Source organism: Cherax quadricarinatus, chromosome 6 (genome assembly GCF_038502225.1).
Source record: "Cherax quadricarinatus isolate ZL_2023a chromosome 6, ASM3850222v1, whole genome shotgun sequence".
Taxonomy (NCBI): Eukaryota; Metazoa; Arthropoda; class Malacostraca; order Decapoda; family Parastacidae; genus Cherax; species Cherax quadricarinatus.
The window spans coordinates 20,158,298-20,183,399 of NC_091297.1; the positions used below are offsets into that span (position 1 = coordinate 20,158,298).

Sequence of the window (25,102 nt, forward strand, 5' to 3'; positions counted from 1 at the left end):
TGCTTCTTAGTATCATTTGATAGAATGGACGACATATTACTGAAATAGCGATAATTTTGATTGGTTCGTGGACTGGAAGTAGCTTGAAATTGAACTCAAAAGTAGCAGAAATATTTGATTACACCCTCAGTTTGTTTTATGGGTTTTTAATAGGTCTGATTCAATTATTGGGACACTGTAAACCAAAACCAATTATTCCTGGTTTATATTTTATTATCTAAGAAATAGAGTAAATCTTCTATTTTTGTGATTAAGAATTCAAAATGGAAGACAAGTGTAATATAGGAGAGGCCTGTGGACATGATTAATGTTGTTTTAGTGCCAGGAATGTCTACATTGTGTAGTTTTGGAATCTATTTTTTAATTGGTATTTTGTGTAAAATTTACCAGCTTACCGAATTCTGTGCACCAAATGGGTAGTTAAAGTAGGTGAATGGGTGGCTTCTTGCGCTCATTTGGCGAAATCGCCAATGGATAAATTAGTCAAGACTGCTAACTTTGTTCCTTTGCAATTCTGTAAGTTTCCCACCAAATTTCGCACTTTTGGTGCCATTACCTTTCGAAAAAGATTATGGGGTCATGGGAGTTAGTCACACTCTACCCTCTATTGTCTCTCTTTGTTGAGCAGTTTAGTTGCATTTATTAGTAACTTTATGATAAACAATATCTTTTGAATATATCCCTTTGGTATCCCAGCAATTTTTTCTGCTTTCATCCCTTGTGCTGTAACCTGTTTGTTTCCCACACCTCTATCTTCTGTTAGTTCAGAGTTCTAGACAACTAAGCAATGGCTACCTTGACAGTTAGCTAACATTACCACCACTACCTAAGAGAGAGATGTATCCCATCCCTTGCATACATATCATGTTTGCATAGAAATTACCCCAGTTGTCAACAAATGTGATTGCAAGTTCTTTGCAATACCTGTCTAGCCAGCAATTTACACCAGTTGCCCTAGACACCCATTCTTGCCCACTCCTTTTCTAGGCAAAATACTACATATGATCAGGACCCCTTTCTTAGACCTAATTAAAGCTATAGCTGTCCTGTACATATCTAATAGCTCCTGTCTCTTTCCCTTTCCAATATCATTTCCACTAGCACTGAGGCAGATAATAGGCTTGTTGCTATTACCTAATGTAATATTATCCAACCTGTTGACTGTGTCACCAACATCAGCTCTTGGGAAACTCACTCTCTGTCTCACCTTCATCTTCTTTCTTTCATCACACAGGCCGTATCCCACCGAGGCGGGGTGGCCCAAAAGGAAAAACGAAAGTTTCTCCTTTTACATTTAGTAATATATACAGAAGAGGTTACTAGCCCCTTGCTCCCGGCATTTTAGTCGCCTCTTATAACACGCACGGCTTATGAGGAAGAATTCTGTTCCACTTCCCCATGGAGGTAAGAGGAAATAAACAAGAACAAGAACTAGAAAGAAAATAGAAGAAAACCCAGATGGGTGTGTATATATATGCTTATACATGTATGTGTAGTGTGACTTAAGTGTAAGTAGAAGTAGCAAGACATACCTGAAATCTTGCATGTTCATGAGACAGAAAAAAGGACACCAGCAATCCTACCATCATGTAAAACAAGTACAGGCTTTCGTTTTACACTCACTTGGCAGGACGGTAGTACCTCCCTGGGCAGTTGCTGTGTACCAACCTACTACCTAGGGTCTCGCCTTCATTCTTCTTTCATCTTTCAACACACCGGCCGTATCCCACCGAGGCAGGGTGGCCCAAAAGGAAAAACGAAAGTTTCTCCTTTTACATTTAGTAATATATACAGGAGAAGGGGTTACTAGCCCCTTGCTCCCGGCATTTTAGTCGCCTCTTACAACACGCATGGCTTACGGAGGAAGAATTCTGTTCCACTTCCCCATGGAGGTCTCGCCTTCATATCTGTTACAAAAGACACAGCCAGCATATTTTTCCTGCATTAAAAATAGAGGGAGGAAGACTATACAGGTCTGCCATTACAAATCCAGCATCATTGGGACCTGTAGTGTGCTGGATTACTGAGTTTGTTGGACTACAGAGTGGTTATGTTAGAATACACTAAATAAAGTTAACCAACTTTACTTACACAAGAAAATTCAGTGAACATTGGCAAAAATTGAACATTTCCGCTACTTTGAGCTTAATTTCAAGGTACTTTTTATCGTGAAACCAATCAAAATCATATCTATTTCTGTAATATATCTTCCATTCTATCAAATGAGACCAAAAAAAAATGAGAATACAACCATAAAAAACATACAAAAATATACCACTAAGAGGCGGCTAATGACTGAGAAGTGAACTTCATTATTTATGGTCCAATTTTTTTCATTTTTGGAGTACATTAAGAAGCATCTTTCCATCATACATTGCCCAATTTCAGTAAGATAGCCCAACAAACAACTGAGAAAAAATATTTACCAAAAATCATATATGGCAAGCCCAAGCCAGGTACTACTGGCAATAAGTCACTTTGACTTTCTTGGGTTATCCTTGGTTCTCTATACATACACTGCTATGTATGATAATCTGTGTAACTATTTGTGTATACCTGAATAAACTTACTTATTTCTATTCTCTTGACTGAGTACAAGAAACTACCCATTCACCTATTTCAATTACCCAATAAAGTGGTTAGAAATTGCTAGTTTGGCCAGTTCCAGACAAATTTCAGAAGATGCCAGTTTCAAAATAGGGTCCAGAATAAACAATGCAGACATTCCTGGCACTAAAATAACATTTTCTCTGTTCATTAGTCATGGCTCCAGGCCCCTCTTATATTTCTCTAGCTTACCATTTGGAATTTTTATTCACACAAAAAATACAAGATTTATTGTTATGCAGACTACTGCATTATTGTAATAATTGTATAAATAATGTCAATCCATTTGAAACTGCGTATTGGAATTTAGACTGGCAGGCGGACACATATTAGACAGTGACGTCATTTGTTTCCTCTTGAACATCGCCAAAGAATCGAACATTTCCACTACTTTGAGCTCAATTTCAAGGTACTTTTTGTCATGAAAGCAATCAAAGTCACATCTGTTTCTGTAATGTATCTTCCATTCTATCAAACGAGACCAAAAAAATGAGAATACAACAATAAAAACCATTTGAAAATACATGTACGTATACCACTAAGGGGCGGCTAATGGCTGAGAAATGAACTCTGTTATTTATGCTCCGATTTCTTTAATTTTTGGTGTACGTTAAGAAGCGTTTTTCCATCATACATTGCCCACATTTCAATAAGATAGCCCAACAAACAATCAAGAAAAATAATTATTTACCAAAAATCATATATTGCAAGCCCAGAAATAAGTCACTTTGTCTGACTTTTTTGGGTTATCCTAGGTTCTCTACACATATGCTGCTGTGTATGATAATCTGTGTAGAGAAAATAGCTTTTTTGTTTCAGTTTTATGGTGCACTATGAGTGTATATCACAGTTAGCCTTGTGCTATACTCCATTTTCTCTAATATAAGCCCCCAAGACAGGGATAGGTGAATGGTACTTGTATCCCATATCCTCTTCATACCTCTGTTGAACTGCCCAGTATTATGCCAAATATTATTCATTCTGGAGTACTTAATATGTTTTTATGTTATTTATTTTGTTCATTATGTCATATTAGATCAATTGTGAATAGGCAAATAAGCCGTAGTGTTGATATTAGTGTAATAGAGCATATTCCCCTGCATCACAAGACTGAGTTCATGGCAACCGACAGTTTCTTCAAAGCCACCTTATCTTTTATGGACAAAGTACTGCATACATGCTTTACACAACGAGAAGCATTTCTTTTATTTGTTGGAACCATGGCTAGGGCTAAAAGTAAGCAGGTTATAACAGTAAATGGAGAAAAAGAAATTGGAATGACTTATGCAGCAAGTAGTGCCACCAAATTGTGCCAGCAGGTTGGTGTGGCGACCCTGGAGATTTGAAATCACGCTAGCTGAAATCAGTGCTGAATAATGATCTGAACACGAGTGTCTGTCCATTCTTGTTCATTGGCAACTTAGTTTGAATGTGTAGTGTTTGCAATGCATGTGTGCAATTATGTTACTTTCTCTTACAAATGATGGTTCTTTACAGCAATATATCAATGAAGGTAAAGCCTACTGGAATATTACTTATGATTCTGACACATATTTGTGGTATACGGGGCAACGCACTGTTCAGCTCATAGTCAAGAAACGTTGGTTCACGTTCTGGGTCAGAAGAGCAGAAGCAAGAACAACTTTTCAATTAACAGGTATAGTTGTGATAGTTAGTGTATGTACTATACATTACAATATATTACAGTACTTCATTGCAAAATAAGTAAATAAATAATTTTTTTTTTTAACAAGTCGGCCGTCTCCCACTGAGGCAGGGTGACCCAAAAAGAAAGAAAATCCCCAAAAAGAAAATACTTTCGTCATCATTCAACACTTTTGCCTCACTCACACATAATCACTGTTTTTGCAGAGGTGCTCAGAACACAACAGCTTAGAAGCATATACGTGTATGTATAAAGATATACAACATATCCCTCCAAACTGCCAATATCCCAAACCCCTCCTTTAGAGTGTCCCAAATACCATTCGTCTCCATTCACTCCTATCGAACATGCTCACGCACGCCTGCTGGAAGTCCAAGCCCCTCGCCCACATAATTTCCCTTACCCCTTCCTTCCAACCTTTTCAAGGACAACCACCTACCCTGTCTTCCTTCCCCTACAGATTTAAATGCTCTCCATGTCATTCTACTTTGATCCATTCTCTCTAAATGACCAAACCACCTCAACAACCCCTCTTCAGCCCTCTGAATAATACTTTTATTAACTCCACACCTTCTCCTAATTTCCACACTCTGAATTTTCTGCATAATGTTTACACCACACATTGCCCTTAGACAGGACATCTCCACTGCCTCCAACCGCCTCCTCGCTACTGCATTCACAACCCAAGCTTCACACCCATATAAGTGTTGGTACTACTATACTTTCATACATTCTCTTCTTTGCCTCCATAGATAATGTTTTTTGTCTCCACATATACCTCAATGCACCACTCACCTTTTTTCCCTCATCAATTCTATGATTAACCTCATCCTTCATAAATCCATCCGCCGACACGTCAACTCCCAAGTACAGTGGACCCCCGCATAACGATTACCTCCGAATGCGACCAATTATGTAAGTGTATTTATGCAAGTGCGTTTGTATGTGTATGTTTGGGGGTCTAAAATGGACTAATCTACTTCACAATATTCCTTATGGGAACAAATTCGGTCAGTACTGGCACCTGAACATACTTCTGGAGTGAAAAAATATCGTTAACCGGGGGTCCACTGTATCTGAAAACATTCACTTCTTCCATACTCCTCCTCCCCAATTTGATATCCAATTTTTCTTTATCTAAATCATTTGATACCCTCATCACCTTACTCTTCTCTTTGTTCACTTTCAACTCTCTACCTTTACACACACTCCCAAACTCGTCCACTAACCTTCACAATTTTTCTTTAGAATCTCCCATAAGAACAATATCATCAGCAAAAAGCAACTGTGTCAATTCCCATTTTGTATTTGATTCCCCATAATTTAATCCCATCCCTCTCCCGAACACCCTAGCATTTACTTCTTTTACAATCTTATCTATAAATATATTAAACAACCATGGTGACATTACACATCCCTGTCTAAGACCTACTTTTACCGGGAAGTAGTCTCCCTCTCTTCTACACACCCTAACCTGAGCCTCACTATCCTCATAAAAACTCTTTACAGCATTTAGTAACTTATTACAAAAAAAGTATTTTGATGGTAGTAGTTTACTCATTTTGTAATAGAGTTCGAGATACATAAATACACAAAATATTTATCATTTTAATTCCGTATAAAAATAATCTTTAATATTATATAAAATGCAATCTTTGGTCTAGAGGTATTTGAACATACACATGTTACAATAATAAATTATTAGCATCTAAAATAATAAATAATAATTAATGACCCTACACACAGGGTACAACTTTTTTAGACACTACTGTGTCATATATATATATCTATGCTAAAATAATAAATTATAAGTAACATATTTACAATAATAAATTATAATCAACTCCGTGTCTCACGACACCCTAATGACGCTCTGTGTCTCACTCGACACTTATGCGAGTTGTGACGCTCCTTCTCCACTGTGTCACTTGACACCCTTTTCTCCGTGTAATGACGCTCCTGCTCAACTGTGTCACTTGACACCCTTTTCTGTGTCACACGACACTCCTACTCTCCGTGTCACACGACACCCTTTTCTCTGCGTCATCCGTACTCTTTCTCGACTGTGTCACACTTGACACCCTTGTCTCTGCGACACACACTCACTCTGCATAGCGTCTTTCCTTTAGAGGCCAGTCACATGACACTATTCAGCGTACACTACAATCGTAACTTCTTTAGTGTCACACGACACCCTTTTCTTCTCAGTGTTCCACTATGGTCCTATAGCATATCTCAGTGTTACACTCCATCATACTTCCTTCAGTGTCACACTACGGTCCTAGCCCAGTTCAGTGTCACACTCCAACCTTTTCTTCAAACAGTGTCACACTAAAACAGCATCAGTTGACTTGGCCCACAGTTGACCAGCGTAGGCGGTGAGTCCACAGACATCACCTGTCCTGTAAATACTCTCCAAGGCCGGTAGAAGTACACCGTAAGATGGTCTGGTGAGTACTATTTACCGCCTTCAACACCAGTTGACAAATACTGTTTGCAGAACACAATGCTGCGAGCTCACTGAATGCGGCTGTCAAGTAGCCGAGGCCATCAGACTCGGTGAGCTGCGGTGTAAGATGGTCGGCTGAATACTCTCTACTGCCAGTAGATGTATACCGTGAGGTGTTCTGGTAATTACTGCTTCTAAGGCCAGCTCAGCAGTCCCCCCATTGGGTTTGATGACGTACCCTTGGTACTGCCAGCCGGCAGGTTAACCATTTAACCGCTAGTTTGGCAGGGGGCCATCACATAACTTATCACCTATTCCATATACTTGCAACATCTGCCACATTGCTCCCCTATCCACTCTATCATATGCCTTTTCTAAATCCATAAATGCAATAAAAACTTCCCTACCTTTATCTAAATACTGTTCACATATATGCTTCAATGAAAACACTTGATCTGCACATTCCCTATCCACTCTAAAACCTCCTTGCTCATCCGCAATCCTACACTATCTCTTAACTCTAATTCTTTCTATTATAACCCTACCGTACACTTTTCCTGGTATATTCAGTAAACTTATTCCTCTCTAATTTTTACAATCTCTTTTGTCCCCCTTCCCTTTATATAAAGGGACTATACATGCTCTCCACCAAACTCTAAGTACCTTTCCCTCTTTCATACATTTATTAAAGAAAAATACCAACCACTCCAACACTATATCCCCCCCTGCTTTTAACATTTCTGTCATGATCCCGTCAGTTCCAGCTGCTTTACCCCTTTTCATTCTACGTAACGCCTCATGCACCTCCCCCACACTCACATCCTGTTCTTGTTCACTCCTAAAAGATGGTATACCTCCCAGGCCAATACATGAAGTTACTGCCTCCCTTTCTTCGTCGATATTTAAAAGTTCCTCAAAATATTCTCGCCATCTACCCAAAACCTTCAACTCCCCATCTACTAACTCCCCTAATCTGTTTTTAACTGACAAATCCATTCGTTCCCTAGGCTTTCTTGTTGAACTCCAAATTTTTTTCTTGTTTTCATTAAAATTTCTCTAGGCCGACCCCTATCCCGCCTTCCTTCCACTACAGACTGATACACTCTTGAAGTCATTCTGTTTCGCTCCATTCTCTCTACATGTCCGAACCACCTCAACAACCCTTCCTCAGCCCTCTGGACAACAGTTTTGGCAATCCCGCACCTCCTCCTAACTTCCAAACTACGAATCCTCTGCATTATATTCACACCACACATTGCCCTCAGACATGTCATCCCCACTGCCTCCAGCCTTCTCCTTGCTGCAACATTCATCACCCATGCTTCACACCCATACAGGAGTGTTGGTAAAACTATACTCTCATACATTCCCCTCTTTGCTTCCAAGGACAAAGTTCTTTGTCTCCACAGACTCCTAAGTGCACCGCTCACCCTTTTCCCCTCATCAATTGTATGATTCACCTCATCTTTCACAGACCCATCCGCTGACACGTCCACTCCCAAATATCTGAATACATTCACCTTCTCCATACTCTCTCCCTCCAATCTGATATCCAATCTTTCATCACCTAATCTTTTTGTTATCCTCATAACCTTACTCTTTCCTGTATTCACTTTCAATTTTCTTCTTTTACATACCCTACCAAATTCATCCACCAACCTCTGCAACTTCTCTTCAGAATCACCCAAGAGCACAGTGTCATCAGCAAAGAGCAACTGTGACAACTCCCACTTTGTGTGATTCTTTATCTTTTAACTCCACACCTTTTGCCAAGACCCTCGCATTTACTTCTCTTACAACCCCATCTATAAATATATTGAACAACCACGGTGACATCACACATCCTTGTCTAAGGCCTACTTTTACTGGGAAATAATCTCCCTCTTTCCTACATACTCTAACTTGAGCCTCACTATCCTCGTAAAAACTCTTCGCTGCTTTCAGTAACCTACCTCCTATACCATACACCTGCAACATCTGCCACATTGCCCCCCTATCCACCCTGTCATACGCCTTTTCCAAATCCATAAATGCCACAAGAATCTCTTTAGCATTATCTAAATACTGTTCACTTATATGTTTCACTGTAAACACCTGGTCCACACACCCCCTACCTTTCCTAAAGCCTCCTTGTTCATCTGCTATCCTATTCTCTGTCTGTAACTGCTAAATAAGCCACCATGGGCCCAAAGAAAGCTTCTAGTTCCAACCCTGTGGTAAAAAGGGTGAGAAATACTATGGAAATACTATCTTACCACGGTCAGCTGCTGCTGCTGCTGTACCATGGTCAGCTGCTGCTGCACCACTGTCAGCTGTTACTACACCACTGTCAGCTGTTGCTATACCACAGTCAGTTGCTGCTGTACCATGGTCAGCTGCTGCTGCACCACAGTCAGCTGCTGCTGTACCACGGTCAGCTGCTGCTGTACCTCAGTCAGCTGCTGCCACACCACCATCAGCTGCTGCTGCACCACCGTCAGCTGCTGCTGCACCACCGTCAGCTGCTGCTGCACCACCACCGTCAGCTGTACAACTTGAAGATGTGGAGAGACTGTTGTTGGCGTGGCTTAACGAGAAACAGTTACCAAGAAACAATTAACCCCAGAGGGTTAGCCACCCAGGATAACCCAAGAAAGTCAGTGCGTCATCGAGGACTGTCTAGCTTATTTCCATTGGGGTCCTTAATCTTGTCCCCCAGGATGCGACCCACACTAGTCAACTAACACCCAGGTAAACAGGAAAAAATGCCTGGAACTAGTGCTCTTATTGGTGAATTTAAGGCCAGCAAAGGTTGGTTTGAGAGATTTAAGAATTGTAGTGGCATACACAGTGTGATAAGGCATTGTGAAGGTGAAAAATTCCTACGTCAACAATTGTTTAATTGTGACGAAACAGGCCCATTTTGGAAGAAAATGCCAAACAGGACCTACATTACTCAGGAGGAAAAGGCACTCCCAGGACACAAGCCTATGAAAGACAGGCTAACTCTCATGTTTTCTTGTAATGCTAGTGGGGATTGCAAAGTGAAGCCTTTACTCATGTATCACTCTGAAAATCCCAGAGTGTTCAAGAAAAACAGTGTCTCGTCACTCATCACTACATCTTCAATAAAGGTAAGAGTCATTTATTCTTCATTTAGTACAGTATATTGTGCATGTATCCTTCTTTTTCTGTGTAGGAAAATGTATATTTCATGTGGTAAAATTTTTTTTTCATACTTTTGGGTGTTTGGAGCGGATTAATTAGATTTCCATTATTTCTTATGGGGAAAATTAATTCAACTAACGATAATTTTGTCTAACAATGAGCTCTCTGGAACGGATTAATATCGTAAGTCGAGGGTACACTGTATATGCTTGTACAGGCATGTGTAGTGTGGCCTAAGTATAAGTAGAAATAGCAAGACGTACCTGAAATCTCGCATGCTTACGAGACAGAAAAAAGACACCAGCAATCCTACCATCATGTAAAACAATTACAGGCTTTCATTTTACACTCGCTTGGCACGACGGTAGTACCAAGTGTGAGAGTACTCGTTGTTGGGGATTTCAATGCTAAAGTGGGTAAAAATGTTGTGGAGGGAGTAGTAGGTAAATTTGGGGTGCCAGGGGTAAATGAAAATAGAGAGCCTTTAATTTAACTGTGTGTAGAAAAAGGTTTGGTAATAAGTAATACATATTTTATGAAAAAGAGGATAAATAAATATACAAGGCATGATATAGCATGTAATGAAAGTAGTTTGTTAGATTATATATATTGGTGGATGAAAAGTTGATGGGTAGGCTTCAGGATGTACATGTTTATGGAGGGGCAACTGATATATTGGATCATTATTTAGTTGTAGCTACCATTAGAGTAAGAGGTAGATGGGACAAAAGGAAAATGGCAACAAGTAAGAGAGAGGTGAAAGTGTATAAACTAAGGGAGGAAGAAGATCGGGTGAGATATAAGCAACTATTGGCAGAAAGGTGGGCTAGTGCAAGTATGAGTAGTGAGGGGATTGAAGAGGGTTGGAATAGTTTTAAAAATGCAGTATTAGAATGTGGGGCAGAAGTTTGTGGCTATAGGAGGGTGGGTACAGGAGGAAAGAGGAGAGATTGGTGGAATGATGAAGTAAAGGGAGTTATAAAAGAGAAAAAGGTAGCTTATGAGAGGTTTTTACAAAGCAGAAGTGTTATAAGAACAAGAGAGTATATGGAGAGTAAAAGAAAGGTGAAGAGAGTGGTGAGAGTGTAAATGGAGAGCAGATGATAGAGTGGGAGAGGCACTGTCAAGAAATTTTGATGAAAATAAGACAAAATTTTGGAGATAAACAAGTTAAGAAAGCCTAGGGAACGAATGGATTTGTCAGTTAAAAACTGAGTAGGGGAGTTAGTAGATGGGGCTGATGGAGGTATTGGGTAGATGGCTGGAATATTTCGAGGAACTTTTAAATGTCGATGATGAAAGGGAAGCGGTAATTTCATGCACTGGCCATGGAGGTATACCATCTCTTACGAGTGAAGAGGAGCAGGATGTGAGTGTGGGGGAGATGCGTTAGGCATTACGTAGAATGAAAGGGAGTAAAGCAGCTGGAACTGATGGGATCATGACAGAAATGTTAAAAGCAGGGGGGGATATAGTGTTGGAGTGTTTGGTATTTTTATTTAATAAATGTATGAAAGAGGGGGAGGTACCTAGGGATTGGCAGAAAGCATGTATAATTCCTTTATATAAAGGGAAGGGGGACAAAAGAGATTGTAAAAATTATAGAGGAATGAGTTTACTGAGTATACCAGGAAAAGTGTACGGTAGAGTTATTATTGAAAGAATTAGAGGCAACACAGAATGTAGGATTGCAGATGAGCAAGGAGGTTTTAGAGTGGGTAGGGGATGTGTAGATCAAGTGTTTACATTGAAGCATGTATGTGAACAGTATTTACATAAAGGTAGGAAAGTTTTTATTGCATTTATGGATTTAGAAAAGGCATATGATAGAGTGGATAGGGGAGCAATGTGGCAGATGTTGCAAGTACGTATATGGAATAGGTAGTAAGTTACTAAATGCTGTAAAGAGTTTTTATGAGGATAGTGAGGCTCAGGTTAGGGTGTGTAGAAGAGAGGGAGACTACTTCCCGGTGAAAGTAGGTCTTAGACAGGGATGTGTAATGTCACCATGGTTGTTTAATACATTTATAGATGGGGTTGTAAAAGAAGTAAATGCTAGGGTGTTCGGGAGAGGGGTGGGATTAAATTATGGGAAATCAAATACAAAATGAGACTCGTCACAGTTACTTTTTGCTGATGATACTGTGCTTATGGGAGATTCTAAAGAAAAATTGCAAAGGTTAGTAGATGAGTTTGGGAGTATGTGTAAAGGTAGAAAGTTGAAAGTGAACATAGAAAAGGGTAAGGTGATGAGGGTATCAAATTATTTAGATAAAGAAAAATTGGATATCAAATTGGAGAGAAGTATGGAAGAAGTGAATTTTTTCAGATATTTGGGAGTTAAAAATGTAGTGTTAGAGTGTTCAGCAGAAGTTTGTGGTTACAGGAAAGTGGGTGCAGGAGGGAAGAGGAGCGATTGGTGGAATGATGATGTAAAGAGAGTAGTAAGGGAGAAAAAGTTAGCATATGAGAAGTTTTTACAAAGTAGAAGTGATGCAAGGAGGGAAGAGTATATGGAGAAAAAGAGAGAGGTTAAGAGAGTGGTGAAGCAATGTAAAAAGAGAGCAAATGAGAGAGTGGGTGAGCTGTTATCAACAAATTTTGTTGAAAATAAGAAAAAGTTTTGGAGTGAGATTAACAAGTTAAGGAAGCCTAGAGAACAAATGGATTTGTCAGTTAAAAATAGGAGAGGAGAGTTATTAAATGGAGAGTTAGAGGTATTGGGAAGATGGAGGGAATATTTTGAGGAATTGTTAAATGTTGATGAAGATAGGGAAGCTGTGATTTCGTGTATAGGGCAAGGAGGAATAACATCTTGTAGGAGTGAGGAAGAGCCAGTTGTGAGTGTGGGGGAAGTTCGTGAGGCAGTAGGTAAAATGAAAGGGGGTAAGGCAGCTGGGATTGATGGGATAAAGATAGAAATGTTAAAAGCAGGTGGGGATATAGTTTTGGAGTGGTTGGTGCAATTATTTAATAAATGTATGGAAGAGGGTAAGGTACCTAGGGATTGGCAGAGAGCATGCATAGTTCCTTTGTATAAAGGCAAAGGGGATAAAAGAGAGTGCAAAAATTATAGGGGGATAAGTCTGTTGAGTGTACCTGGTAAAGTGTATGGTAGAGTTATAATTGAAAGAATTAAGAGTAAGACGGAGAATAGGATAGCAGATGAACAAGGAGGCTTTAGGAAAGGTAGGGGGTGTGTGGACCAGGTGTTTACAGTGAAACATATAAGTGAACAGTATTTAGATAAGGCTAAAGAGGTCTTTGTGGCATTTATGGATTTGGAAAAGGCGTATGACAGGGTGGATAGGGGGGCAATGTGGCAGATGTTCCAAGTGTATGGTGTAGGAGGTAGGTTACTGAAAGCAGTGAAGAGTTTTTACGAGGATAGTGAGGCTCAAGTTAGAGTATGTAGGAAAGAGGGAAATTTTTTCCCAGTAAAAGTAGGCCTTAGACAAGGATGTGTGATGTCACCGTGGTTGTTTAATATATTTATAGATGGGGTTGTAAGAGAAGTAAATGCGAGGGTCTTGGCAAGAGGCGTGGAGTTAAAAGATAAAGAATCACACACAGGGTGGGAGTTGTCACAGCTGCTCTTTGCTGATGACACTGTGCTCTTGGGAGATTCTGAAGAGAAGCTGCAGAGATTGGTGGATGAATTTGGTAGGGTGTGCAAAAGAAGAAAATTAAAGGTGAATACAGGAAAGAGTAAGGTTATGAGGATAAAAAGATTAGGTGATGAAAGATTGAATATCAGATTGGAGGGAGAGAGTATGGAGGAGGTGAACGTATTCAGATATTTGGGAGTGGACGTGTCAGCGGATGGGTCTATGAAAGATGAGGTGAATCATAGAATTGATGAGGGAAAAAGAGTGAGTGGTGCACTTAGGAGTCTGTGGAGACAGAGAACTTTGTCCTTGGAGGCAAAGAGGGGAATGTATGAGAGTATAGTTTTACCAACGCTCTTATATGGGTGTGAAGCATGGGTGATGAATGTTGCAGCGAGGAGAAGGCTGGAGGCAGTGGAGATGTCATGTCTGAGGGCAATGTGTGGTGTGAATATAATGCAGAGAATTCGTAGTTTGGAAGTTAGGAGGAGGTGCGGGATTACCAAAACTGTTGTCCAGAGGGCTGAGGAAGGGTTGTTGAGGTGGTTCGGACATGTAGAGAGAATGGAGCGAAACAGAATAACTTCAAGAGTGTATCAGTCTGTAGTGGAAGGAAGGCGGGGTAGGGGTCGGCCTAGGAAGGGTTGGAGGGAGGGGGTAAAGGAGGTTTTGTGTGCGAGGGGCTTGGACTTCCAGCAGGCATGCGTGAGCGTGTTTGATAGGAGTGAATGGAGACAAATGGTTTTTAATACTTGACGTGCTGTTGGAGTGTGAGCAAAGTAACATTTATGAAGGGATTCAGGGAAACCGGCAGGCCGGACTTGAGTCCTGGAGATGGGAAGTACAGTGCCTGCACTCTGAAGGAGGGGTGTTAATGTTGCAGTTTAAAAACTGTAGTGTAAAGCACCCTTCTGGCAAGACAGTGATGGAGTGAATGATGGTGAAAGTTTTTCTTTTTCGGGCCACCCTGCCTTGGTGGGAATCGGCCAGTGTGATAATAAAATAATAAAAAAAATTTGGGAGTTGACATGTCAGCGGATGGATTTATGAAGGATGAGGTTAACCATAGAATTGATGAAGAAAAAAAGGTGAGCGCTGCATTGAGGAATGCGTGGAGACAAAAAACGTTATCTATGGAGGCAAAGAATGTATGAAAGTATAGTGGTACCAACACTCTTATATGGGTGTGAAGCTTTGGTTGTAAATGCTGCAGTGAGGAGGCAGTTGGAAGCAGTGGAGATGTCCTGTCTAAGGGCAGTGTGTGGTGTAAATATTATGCAGAGAATTCGGAGTGTTGAAATTAGGAGGTGTGGAGTTAATAAAAGTATTAGTCAGAGGGCTGAAGAGGGGTTATTGAGGTAGTTTGGTCATTTAGAGAGAATGAATCAAAGTAGAATGACATGGAGAGCATATAATTCTGTAGAGGAAGGAAGGTGGGGAAGGGGTCATCCTCGAAAAGGTTGGAGGAAAGGGTAAAGAAGGTTTTGTGGGCAAGGGGCTTAGACTCCCAGCAAGCGTGTGTGAGCATGTTAGAAGTGAATGGAGATGAATGGTATTTGAGACCTGATGAGCTGTTGGAGTGTGAGCAGGGTAATATTTAGTGAAGGGATTCAGGGAAACCAGTTTTTTTTATTTAGCTGGACTTGAGTACTGGAAATGTTAAGTACAATGCCTGCACTTTAAAGGAGGGGTTTGGGATATTGGTAGTGTGGTGGGATATATTGTATATCTTTATACCTATATGCTTCTAAACTGTTGTGTTCTGGGCACCTCTGCAGAAACAGTGATTATGTATGAGTGAGATGAAAGTGTTGAATGATGAATGTATTTTCTTTTTGGGGATTTTCTTTCTTTTTGGGTCACCCTGCCTTGATGGGAGACAGCCAACTTGTTAAAAAAAAAAATACACACACATACATACATACATACATACATACATACATACATACATACATACATACATACATACATACAGCTTAGATGTCGTTCCAAATTGCCAATATCCCAAACTCCTCCTTTAAAGTGCAGGCATTGTACTTCCCATTTCCAGGGCTCAAGTCCAGCTAATCAGTTTACCTGAATCCCTTCACAAAATATTACTGTGCCCACACTCCAACAGTTCATCAGGTCCCAAAAATCATGTGTCTCCATTCCCTCCATCCTAACACACTCGCTTACACTTGCCGGAAGTCCAAGCCCCTCGCCTATGAAAACTTTTTTACCCCCATCCTTCCAACCCCGCCTTCCTTCCCTTACAGATTTATACACTCTCCAAGTTATTCTACTTTGTTCCATTCTCCTTAAATGACCAAACCACCTCAACAGCCCCTCCTCAGCCCTCTAATAGTTTTAGTAGCTCTACCCCTATTCCTAATTTCCACACTATGAATTCTCTGCATAATATGTACACCACACATTGCCCTTCGACAGGACATCTTCACTGCTTCCAGCTGCCTCCTTGCTGCAACATTTACAACACATGCTTCACACCCATATAAGAGTGTTGGTACCACTGTACTCTCATACATTCCCTTCTTTGCCTCCATGGATAATGTTTTTTGTCTCCACAGATACCTCAATGCACCACTCACCATTTTTTCTTCAATAATTCTTTGGTTAGCCTCATCCTTCATAAATCCATCCACTGACAAGTCAACTCCCATATATCTGAAAACATTCACTTCTTCCATACTCCCTTCCTCCAATGTGATTTCCAATTTTTCTTTATCTAAATTGTTTGATACTTTCATTACCTTACTCTTGTCTATGTTTACTTTCAACTTTCTACCATTACACACCCAAACGCATTCACTAACCCTTGCAACTTTTCTTTAGAATCCCCCAAAAGCACAGTATCATCAGCAAAAAGCAACTGTGTTAACTCCCATTTTGTATTTGATTCCTCATAATTTAATCCCACCCCTCTCCCCAACACTCTAGAATTTACTTCTTTTACATCCCCCATCTATAAATATGATAAACAACCATGGTGGTAGGTAGTAGGTTGGTAGACAGCAACCACCCAGAGAGGTACTATGTCCTGAGAAGTGAGTGTAAAACGAAAGCCTGTAATTGTTTTACATGATGGTAGGATTGCTGGTGTCTTTTGTCTGTCTCATAAATATTCAAGATTACAGGTATGTCTTGCTACTTCTACTTACACTTAGGTCACACTACACATACATTTATTTATTTTTTTTTTATTATCACACTGGCCGATTCCCACCAAGGCAGGGTGGCCCGAAAAAGAAAACCTTTCACCATCATTCACTCCATCACTGTCTTGCCAGAAGGGTGCTTTACACTACAGTTTTTAAACTGCAACATTAACACCCCTCCTTCAGAGTGCAGGCACTGTACTTCCCATCTCCAGGACTCAAGTCCGGCCTGCCGGTTTCCCTGAATCCCTTCATAAATGTTACTTTGCTCACACTCCAACAGCACGTCAAGTATTAAAAACCATTTGTCTCCATTCACTCCTATCAAACACGCTCACGCATGCCTGCTGGAAGTCCAAGCCCCTCGCACACAAAACCTCCTTTACCCCCTCCCTCCAACCCTTCCTAGGCCGACCCCTACCCCGCCTTCCTTCCACTACAGACTGATACACTCTTGAAGTCATTCTGTTTCGCTCCATTCTCTCTACATGTCCGAACCACCTCAACAACCCTTCCTCAGCCCTCTGGACAACAGTTTTGGTAATCCCGCACCTCCTCCTAACTTCCAAACTACGAATTCTCTGCATTATATTCACACCACACATTGCCCTCAGACATGACATCTCAACTGCCTCCAGCCTTCTCCTCGCTGCAACATTCATCACCCACGCTTCACACCCATATAAGAGCGTTGGTAAAACTATACTCTCATACATTCCCCTCTTTGCCTCCAAGGACAAAGTTCTTTGTCTCCACAGACTCCTAAGTGCACCACTCACTCTTTTTCCCTCATCAATTCTATGATTCACCTCATCTTTCATAGACCCATCCGCTGACACGTCCACTCCCAAATATCTGAATACGTTCACCTCCTCCATACTCTCTCCCTCCAATCTGATATTCAATCTTTCATCATCTAATCTTTTTGTTATCCTCATAACCTTACTCTTTCCTGTATTCACCTTTAATTTTCTTCTTTTGCACACCCTACCAAATTCATCCACCAATCTCTGCAGCTTCTCTTCAGAATCTCCCAAGAGCACAGTGTCATCAGCAAAGAGCAGCTGTGACAACTCCCACTTTGTGTGTGATTCTTTATCTTTTAACTCCACGCCTCTTGCCAAGACCCTCGCATTTACTTCTCTTACAACCCCATCTATAAATATATTAAACAACCACGGTGACATCACACATCCTTGTCTAAGGCCTACTTTTACTGGGAAAAAATTTCCCTCTTTCCTACATACTCTAACTTGAGCCTCACTATCCTCGTAAAAACTCTTCACTGCTTTCAGTAACCTACCTCCTACACCATACACTTGCAACATCTGCCACATTGCCCCCCTATCCACCCTGTCATACGCCTTTTCCAAATCCATAAATGCCACAAAGACCTCTTTAGCCTTATCTAAATACTGTTCACTTATATGTTTCACTGTAAACACCTGGTCCACACACCCCCTACCTTTCCTAAAGCCTCCTTGTTCATCTGCTATCCTATTCTCCGTCTTACTCTTAATTCTTTCAATTATAACTCTACCATACACTTTACCAGGTACACTCAACAGACTTATCCCCCTATAATTTTTGCACTCTCTTTTATCCCCTTTGCCTTTATACAAAGGAACTATGCATGCTCTCTGCCAATCCCTAGGTACCTTACCCTCTTCCATACATTTATTAAATAATTGCACCAACCACTCCAAAACTATATCCCCACCTGCTTTTAACATTTCTATCTTTATCCCATCAATCCCGGCTGCCTTACCCCCTTTCATTTTACCTACTGCCTCACGAACTTCCCCCACACTCACAACTGGCTCTTCCTCACTCCTACAAGATGTTATTCCTCCTTGCCCTATACACGAAATCACAGCTTCCCTATCTTCATCAACATTTAACAATTCCTCAAAATATTCCCTCCATCTTCCCAATACCTCTAACTCTCCATTTAATAACTCTCCTCTCCTATTTTTAACTGACAAATCCATTTGTTCTCTAGGCTTTCTTAACTTGTTAATCTCACTCCAAAACTTTTTCTTATTTTCAACAAAATTTGTTGATAACATCTCACCCACTCTCTCATTTGCTCTCTTTTTACATTGCTTCACCACTCTCTTAACCTCTCTCTTTTTCTCCATATACTCTTCCCTCCTTGCATCACTTCTACTTTGTAAAAACTTCTCATATGCTAACTTTTTCTCCCTTACTACTCTCTTTACATCATCATTCCACCAATCGCTCCTCTTCCCTCCTGCACCCACTTTCCTGTAACCACAAACATGTACACGTTTATTTATACACACTCATCTGAGTTTTCTTTGATTTTATCTTAATAGTTCTTGGTCTTACTACTTTTCCTTTTATATCCATGGGGATGTGGAATAAGAATCTTTCCTCCGTAAGCCATGCGTGTTGTAAAAGTCAACTAAAATGCCGGGAACAATGGGCTAGTAACCCCTTTTCCTATAAAGATTACTAAAAAGAATAAGAAGAAAATTAGCTGAATCGATACTTTCTCTGTCCATATTACTACCTCATATTTTTTTAAATACTATCAATTGATATTACTTACTAAAATTAATAATTACCATTTTTACTATCAATACAATTTACTCTTAACATTTTTGACATCATTTAATAACCATTACTTGTCTAATTACCTTAACCAGTTTTAATACCACATTTACTATCTTAGAGTACTCTTAATTACCTTGTACTGCCAAATAACCTCAAGTGTAACTACCAGTGCAATTTTGAAAATAAACATTACTTTTTCACTTATTTTGTAATCATTATTACTTACTAAAATTTTATTAAACACCATATTTACTTCCAGTCAATTTTACTTTTGTACATTAATCATTATTTTATACTTCCCATAACATTTTGTTGCCAAATTTCCAAGTTTGTATATTCAACTCCAACCTTTATATTATCCTTTGTACCTGTGTACCTGTGTATCTGTGTACCAGTGTACCTGTCTACCATCTTACTATCATATTATAACCAAGACATTGCCATTGTTATTTTTTACTTATTATTCTTTTGGTACTTTAATTTGTGAATTTTATTTTGTCAATTTAAATCTAGTTATACTCTTGATCTTGTCAACAACCTATACCAGACCCTAGTGCAATTGCAAGTACCATTTCAATTTGTATTTTTATATTATAAGTTCATATTATAAGTCCTATTCTAAGATTGTTTTCATATCTTAGTGACTATATTGTGTGCATATTTTATCTTGTCAATTTAAATCTAGTTATACTCTAATTCTTGTAAACAACTTATATAAGACCTTAGTGCAATTACAATTGAGAGTCTTGTGCCTTTTTTTATATCATTAGATTAAACTCAGTTGTACTATAGCTCATTCTAGCTCAATACATAGTCAATACCAAATTCATTATATTAGACCATAGTGTAATTACTAGTGAGAGTCTGGTGCTATTTTTAATTTGTATTTTTATATTATTAGATTAAACCTAGTTGTACTATAGCTCATTCTAGCTCAATACATAGACTATACCAAAGTCATTACATTAGACCTTAGTGCAATTACAAGTTAGAGTCTTGTGCTATTTTTAATTTGTATTTTTATATTATTAGTTTATACCTAGTTGTACTTTAGCTCATTCCAGCACAACACATAGACAACAACTCCATTATGTGTATTAGTGACTATACTCTACATGACCAAAATGCTATAGCTATATACTTGTCCAAACTTCCCACCACTACAGATATCAGTACTAAAACTCAACCCACAACTCAGGATATAAATAACCATAATTTAAACCTAGAAGATGATTGATCACGTTGACCCTGATCTAAACCTCCATAATCTGACACACAATCAAAACCTATTGGAAAGTAACTGCCTTTACTACACAGCATCACAAGCCTGCACAATCCTAAACAATGCTAAAAGTCTATCAGTACTTAACTACAACATCAGGTCCTTAAGCAAACACTATGATGACCTCCTGGCACTCCTTGAATCACTAAAGACACCCTTCTCCTGCATTATTCTTACTGAGACCTGGCTTAAGCAGGACATAATAGATATCTACCCTCTACCAGGATACACAGCAATCCACAACTGCAGACCATACCAAGTTGGGGGTGGTATTGCAATCTATTACTCTAACCAATTATCCTGTATTAGCACCACTTGCTTTAGTGATGAATATGGAGAATACATTTTTGCTAATTTTACTGTAAAAAACCTTAAGACGCCTATAACAATCGGTGCCATTTACCGGATACCCCACACAAACATCCCAAATTTCAGTGAGAAACTAAAGGCACTAATAACAAACAGACAAATGAATAAGCACCACCTTCTCTTAGCTGGAGACTTCAACATCAACCTTGGCCTACTAGATGATCAGCTTGTAACTGATTTCATCAGCAATATGAACAACACACTTCTCATACCAACAATAACTAAACCAACCAGGCTCACTGAAACGAGTGCAACCATAATAGACCACGTATGGACCAATATACTAGCCCCCCTTAAATCAGGGATAATCACAGATAGCACTACAGACCACTACCCTACCTTCCTCTTGACAAACATTAGTAAACCACCACTTGAATGCAACAAAGTTTCATTTAGACTCCATGATGAGGCCTCAATAAGGAAGTTCACAGCTGACCTAGAGACTGTTGACTGGCCTACAGAATTCTCCAAGGCCAATGGTATTGACGACTGGACAGACATTTTTCTTAACAAATTACTTAGACTATACAACAAACATTGTCCTATGTAAACGAAACAGATCACAAACAAACGTCTTGGTTGCCCATGGCTAACCAGCACCATTCTGAAATCGATTGATAAGAAACACCAATATGAAATGCAATATACAGTGGACCCCCGCATAACGATCACCTCTGAATGCGACCAATTATGTAAGTGTATTTATGTAAGTGCGTTTGTACGTGTATGTTTGGGGGTCTGAAATGGACTAATCTACTTCACAATATTCCTTATGGAAACAAATTCGGTCACTACTGGCACCTGAACATACTTCTGGATTGAAAAAATATCGTTAACTGGGGGTCCACTGTAGACAGGGCTTAATACACAAAGATATTCTTAAACACTATTCATCAGTCCTCACCAAAGTAATAAAGAAAGCCAAACAACTATACTACTCCAGTAGATTCACTGACACAAGAGGAGATACAAAAAAGACCTGGAAACCACTCTCTCAGATTCTAGGGACCCAAAAACTGAAAAAAAACAAGAATATTGCCCTAACTAAACCTAATGAAACACCACTGCATCCCACTGACACAGCTAACAAGATAAACGACTTCTTCTCAACCATAGGTTCTAATCTCGCCAATAAAATCCCGTGCACCAATGCCCATGCCGGGGACTACCTAGATGGGAATTTCCCAAATTCCTTCTATCTTGCTCCAACTGAGCCCATGGAAGTCACCGAGATTATAAAGTCACTTAAAAATAACTCAGGGAATCTGTCTCATGTCCCACCATTATTGTACAAGAGAGCGGCCCATGTCCTCTCGCATGCTATTTCATTACTTTTTAACAAGTCACTAGAAACTAGCACCTTCCCGAAACTACCCAAGATGGCAAGGGTTACACCAACACATAAAGGTGGTGACCCTACAGATTTAAACAACTATAGGCCAATATCAAACTTACCATTGCTATCCAAAATCTTTGAGAAACTCATGCACAGGAGACTATATTCATTTATAACGGCACAAAACATACTCAACCACTGCCAATTTGGATTCAGGAAAAATAAAAGCACTAACGATGCAATCATAAAAATGCTAGATCTGCTTTACACAGCATTGGAAAATAAGGAATATCCACTAGGAATTTTTATTGACCTAAGAAAAGCTTTTGACACAGTAGACCACGGCATCCTACTCCACAAACTTGACCATTATGGTATAAGAGGCCATGCGCTTGCATATTTCAAATCTTACCTTACTAATAGGTATCAGTATGTCACCATTAAAGACACAGCATCAACAACACAGCCACTTGATACTGGAGTTCCGCAGGGAAGTGTCCTTGGTCCCCTGCTCTTCCTCATATACATCAATGATCTTCCAAACGTATCTCAACACCTGAGCCCCATTCTCTTTGCTGACGACATGACTTATGTCATCTCTCACCCTAATCTTGCCACCCTCAACACCATTGTTAATGAGGAGCTGATCAAAATATCGACTTGGATGACAGCCAATAAACTTAGGCTTAACACTGACAAAACCTACTACTTTATGTTTGGTAGCAGAGCAAGAGATGCGCAAATTAACATTAAGACCGACAACACTCTAATTGCCAGGCATAATGAGGGCAAATTCCTAGGCCTATACCTCGACAACAACCTGAACTTCAGCACCCATATCCAACACATAACCAAAAAAGTATCCAAAACGGTTGGGATCCTCTCCAAGATACGATACTACGTGCCGCAAACTGCCCTTCTCACACTATACCATTCACTTATATATCCATACCTCACCTATGCTATATGTGCTTGGGGTTCAACTGCAGCAACACCTAAAGCCAATAATAACCCAACAAAAAGCCGCAGTAAGAATAATCACTAAATCCCATCCCTGGCAACACACCCCCCACTCTTCATAGATCTAAACTTACTCCCTGTTCAGTACATCCACACTTACTACTGTGCAGTCTACATCTACAGGACCTTAAACTCCAATATTAACCTTGACCTAAAACGCTTTCTTGATAGTTGCGACAGAACCCACAGGCACAATACCAGACACAAACATCTCTATGACATTCCCCGTGTCCGACTAAACCTTTACAAAAATTCAATGTATGTCAAAGGCCCTAAAATCTGGAACACCCTACCTGAAAATTCTAAAACTGCAGACACATTCATCACCTTCAAAACTACCATCAGAAAACATCTTATCTCCCTGATACACCCTGTCAGCTAATTACACGAATACCACCTGGTGGTTAACACTTAAACTCACTCACCCATTTGACCATAAACAGAAATATCAATCTCAATCTCAAAATAATGAATCTTAACTAGTCATAAGTTGGCCTGTGATACTCCAATACTGAAACTATGTATTGTGCCAAAACAAAAGCATTCACATTGCTAAACTCACAAACTAGTATTTAGTCACTTAGCCATAATACCAACTTACCTCATAATTTTGTAATATTTTAAACGTAAGATTTAATTTACGTCTGCCCTAAATGCCTAGCCATGCTAGGTGTTCTAGTGGTACACTCTGTAATTATTATTTTACTACATGTAAACAATACAATAACCAAATTCTGTAAACTCAGCATTGTAATCCTTATAGAGAATAAACTTTGAATTGAATTGAATTGAATTGTGGATGTTATGAATGAGAACAAGCTGGATGTCCTGGCTTTAAGTGAAACAAAGCTGAAGGGGGTGGGAGAGTTTCAATGGAGAGGAATAAATGGTATTAGGTCAGGGGTTTCAAATAGAGTTAGAGCTAAAGAAGGAGTATCAATAATGTTGAAGGATAAGCTATGGCAGGAAAAGAGTGACTATAAATGTATTAATTCAAGGATTATGTGGAGTAAAATAAAGATTGGATGTGAAAAGTGGGTTATAGTAAGCGTGTATGCACCTGGAGAAGAGAGAAGTGTAGAGGAGAGAGAGAGAGAGAGATTTTGGGAAATGTTGAGTGAATGCATGGGGAGTTTTGAATCAAGTGTGAGAGTAATGGTGGTTGGGGATTTCAATGCTAAAGTGGGTAAAAATTTTAAAGAGGGAGTAGTAGGTAAATTTGGGGTGCCAGGGGTAAATATAAATGGGGAGCCTTTAATTGAGCTATGTGCAGAAAGAGATTTGGTAATAAGTAATACATGTTTTATGAAAAAGAGGATAAATAAATATACAAGGTATGATGTAGCACGTAATGAAAATAGATTATGTATTGGTGGATAAAAGGTTGATGGGTAGGCTCCAGGATGTACATGTTTATAGAGGGGCAACTTATATATTGGATCATTATTTAGTTGTAGCTACAGTTAGAGTAAGAGGTAGATGGGGAAAGAGGAAGGTGGCAACAACAAGTAAGAGGGAGGTGAAAGTGTATAAACTAAGGGAGGAGGAAGTTTGGGTGAGATATAAGCAACTATTGGCAGAAAGGTGGGCTAGTGCAAAGGTGAGTAGTGGGGGGGTTGAAGAGGGTTGGAATAGTTTTAAAAATGCAGTATTAGAATGTGGGGCAGAAGTTTGTGGTTATAGGAGGGTGGGGGCAGGAGGAAAGAGGAGTGATTGGTGGAATGATGAAGTAAAGGGTGTGATAAAAGAGAAAAAGGTAGCTTATGAGAGGTTTTTACAAAGCAGAAGTGTTATAAGAAGAGCAGAGTATATGGAGAGTAAAAGAAAGGTAAAGAGAGTGGTGAGAGAGTGCAAAAGGAGAGCAGATGATAGAGTGGGAG

General features: G+C 39.7%; 1 protein-coding gene across 2 annotated transcripts in view; it reads left to right on the top strand.

Annotated features, from left to right (window-relative positions):
• The window catches only part of LOC128692529 (uncharacterized), a 242,489-nt gene that overhangs the window by 26,260 nt on the left and 191,127 nt on the right, over positions 1-25,102 (top strand). For both annotated transcript variants that reach the window (XM_070080838.1, XM_070080845.1), the window contains exon 3: positions 4,105-4,264. In XM_070080838.1, the coding sequence (XP_069936939.1) occupies positions 4,105-4,264 (160 nt within the window). The remainder of the gene's footprint in view (positions 1-4,104; positions 4,265-25,102) is intronic.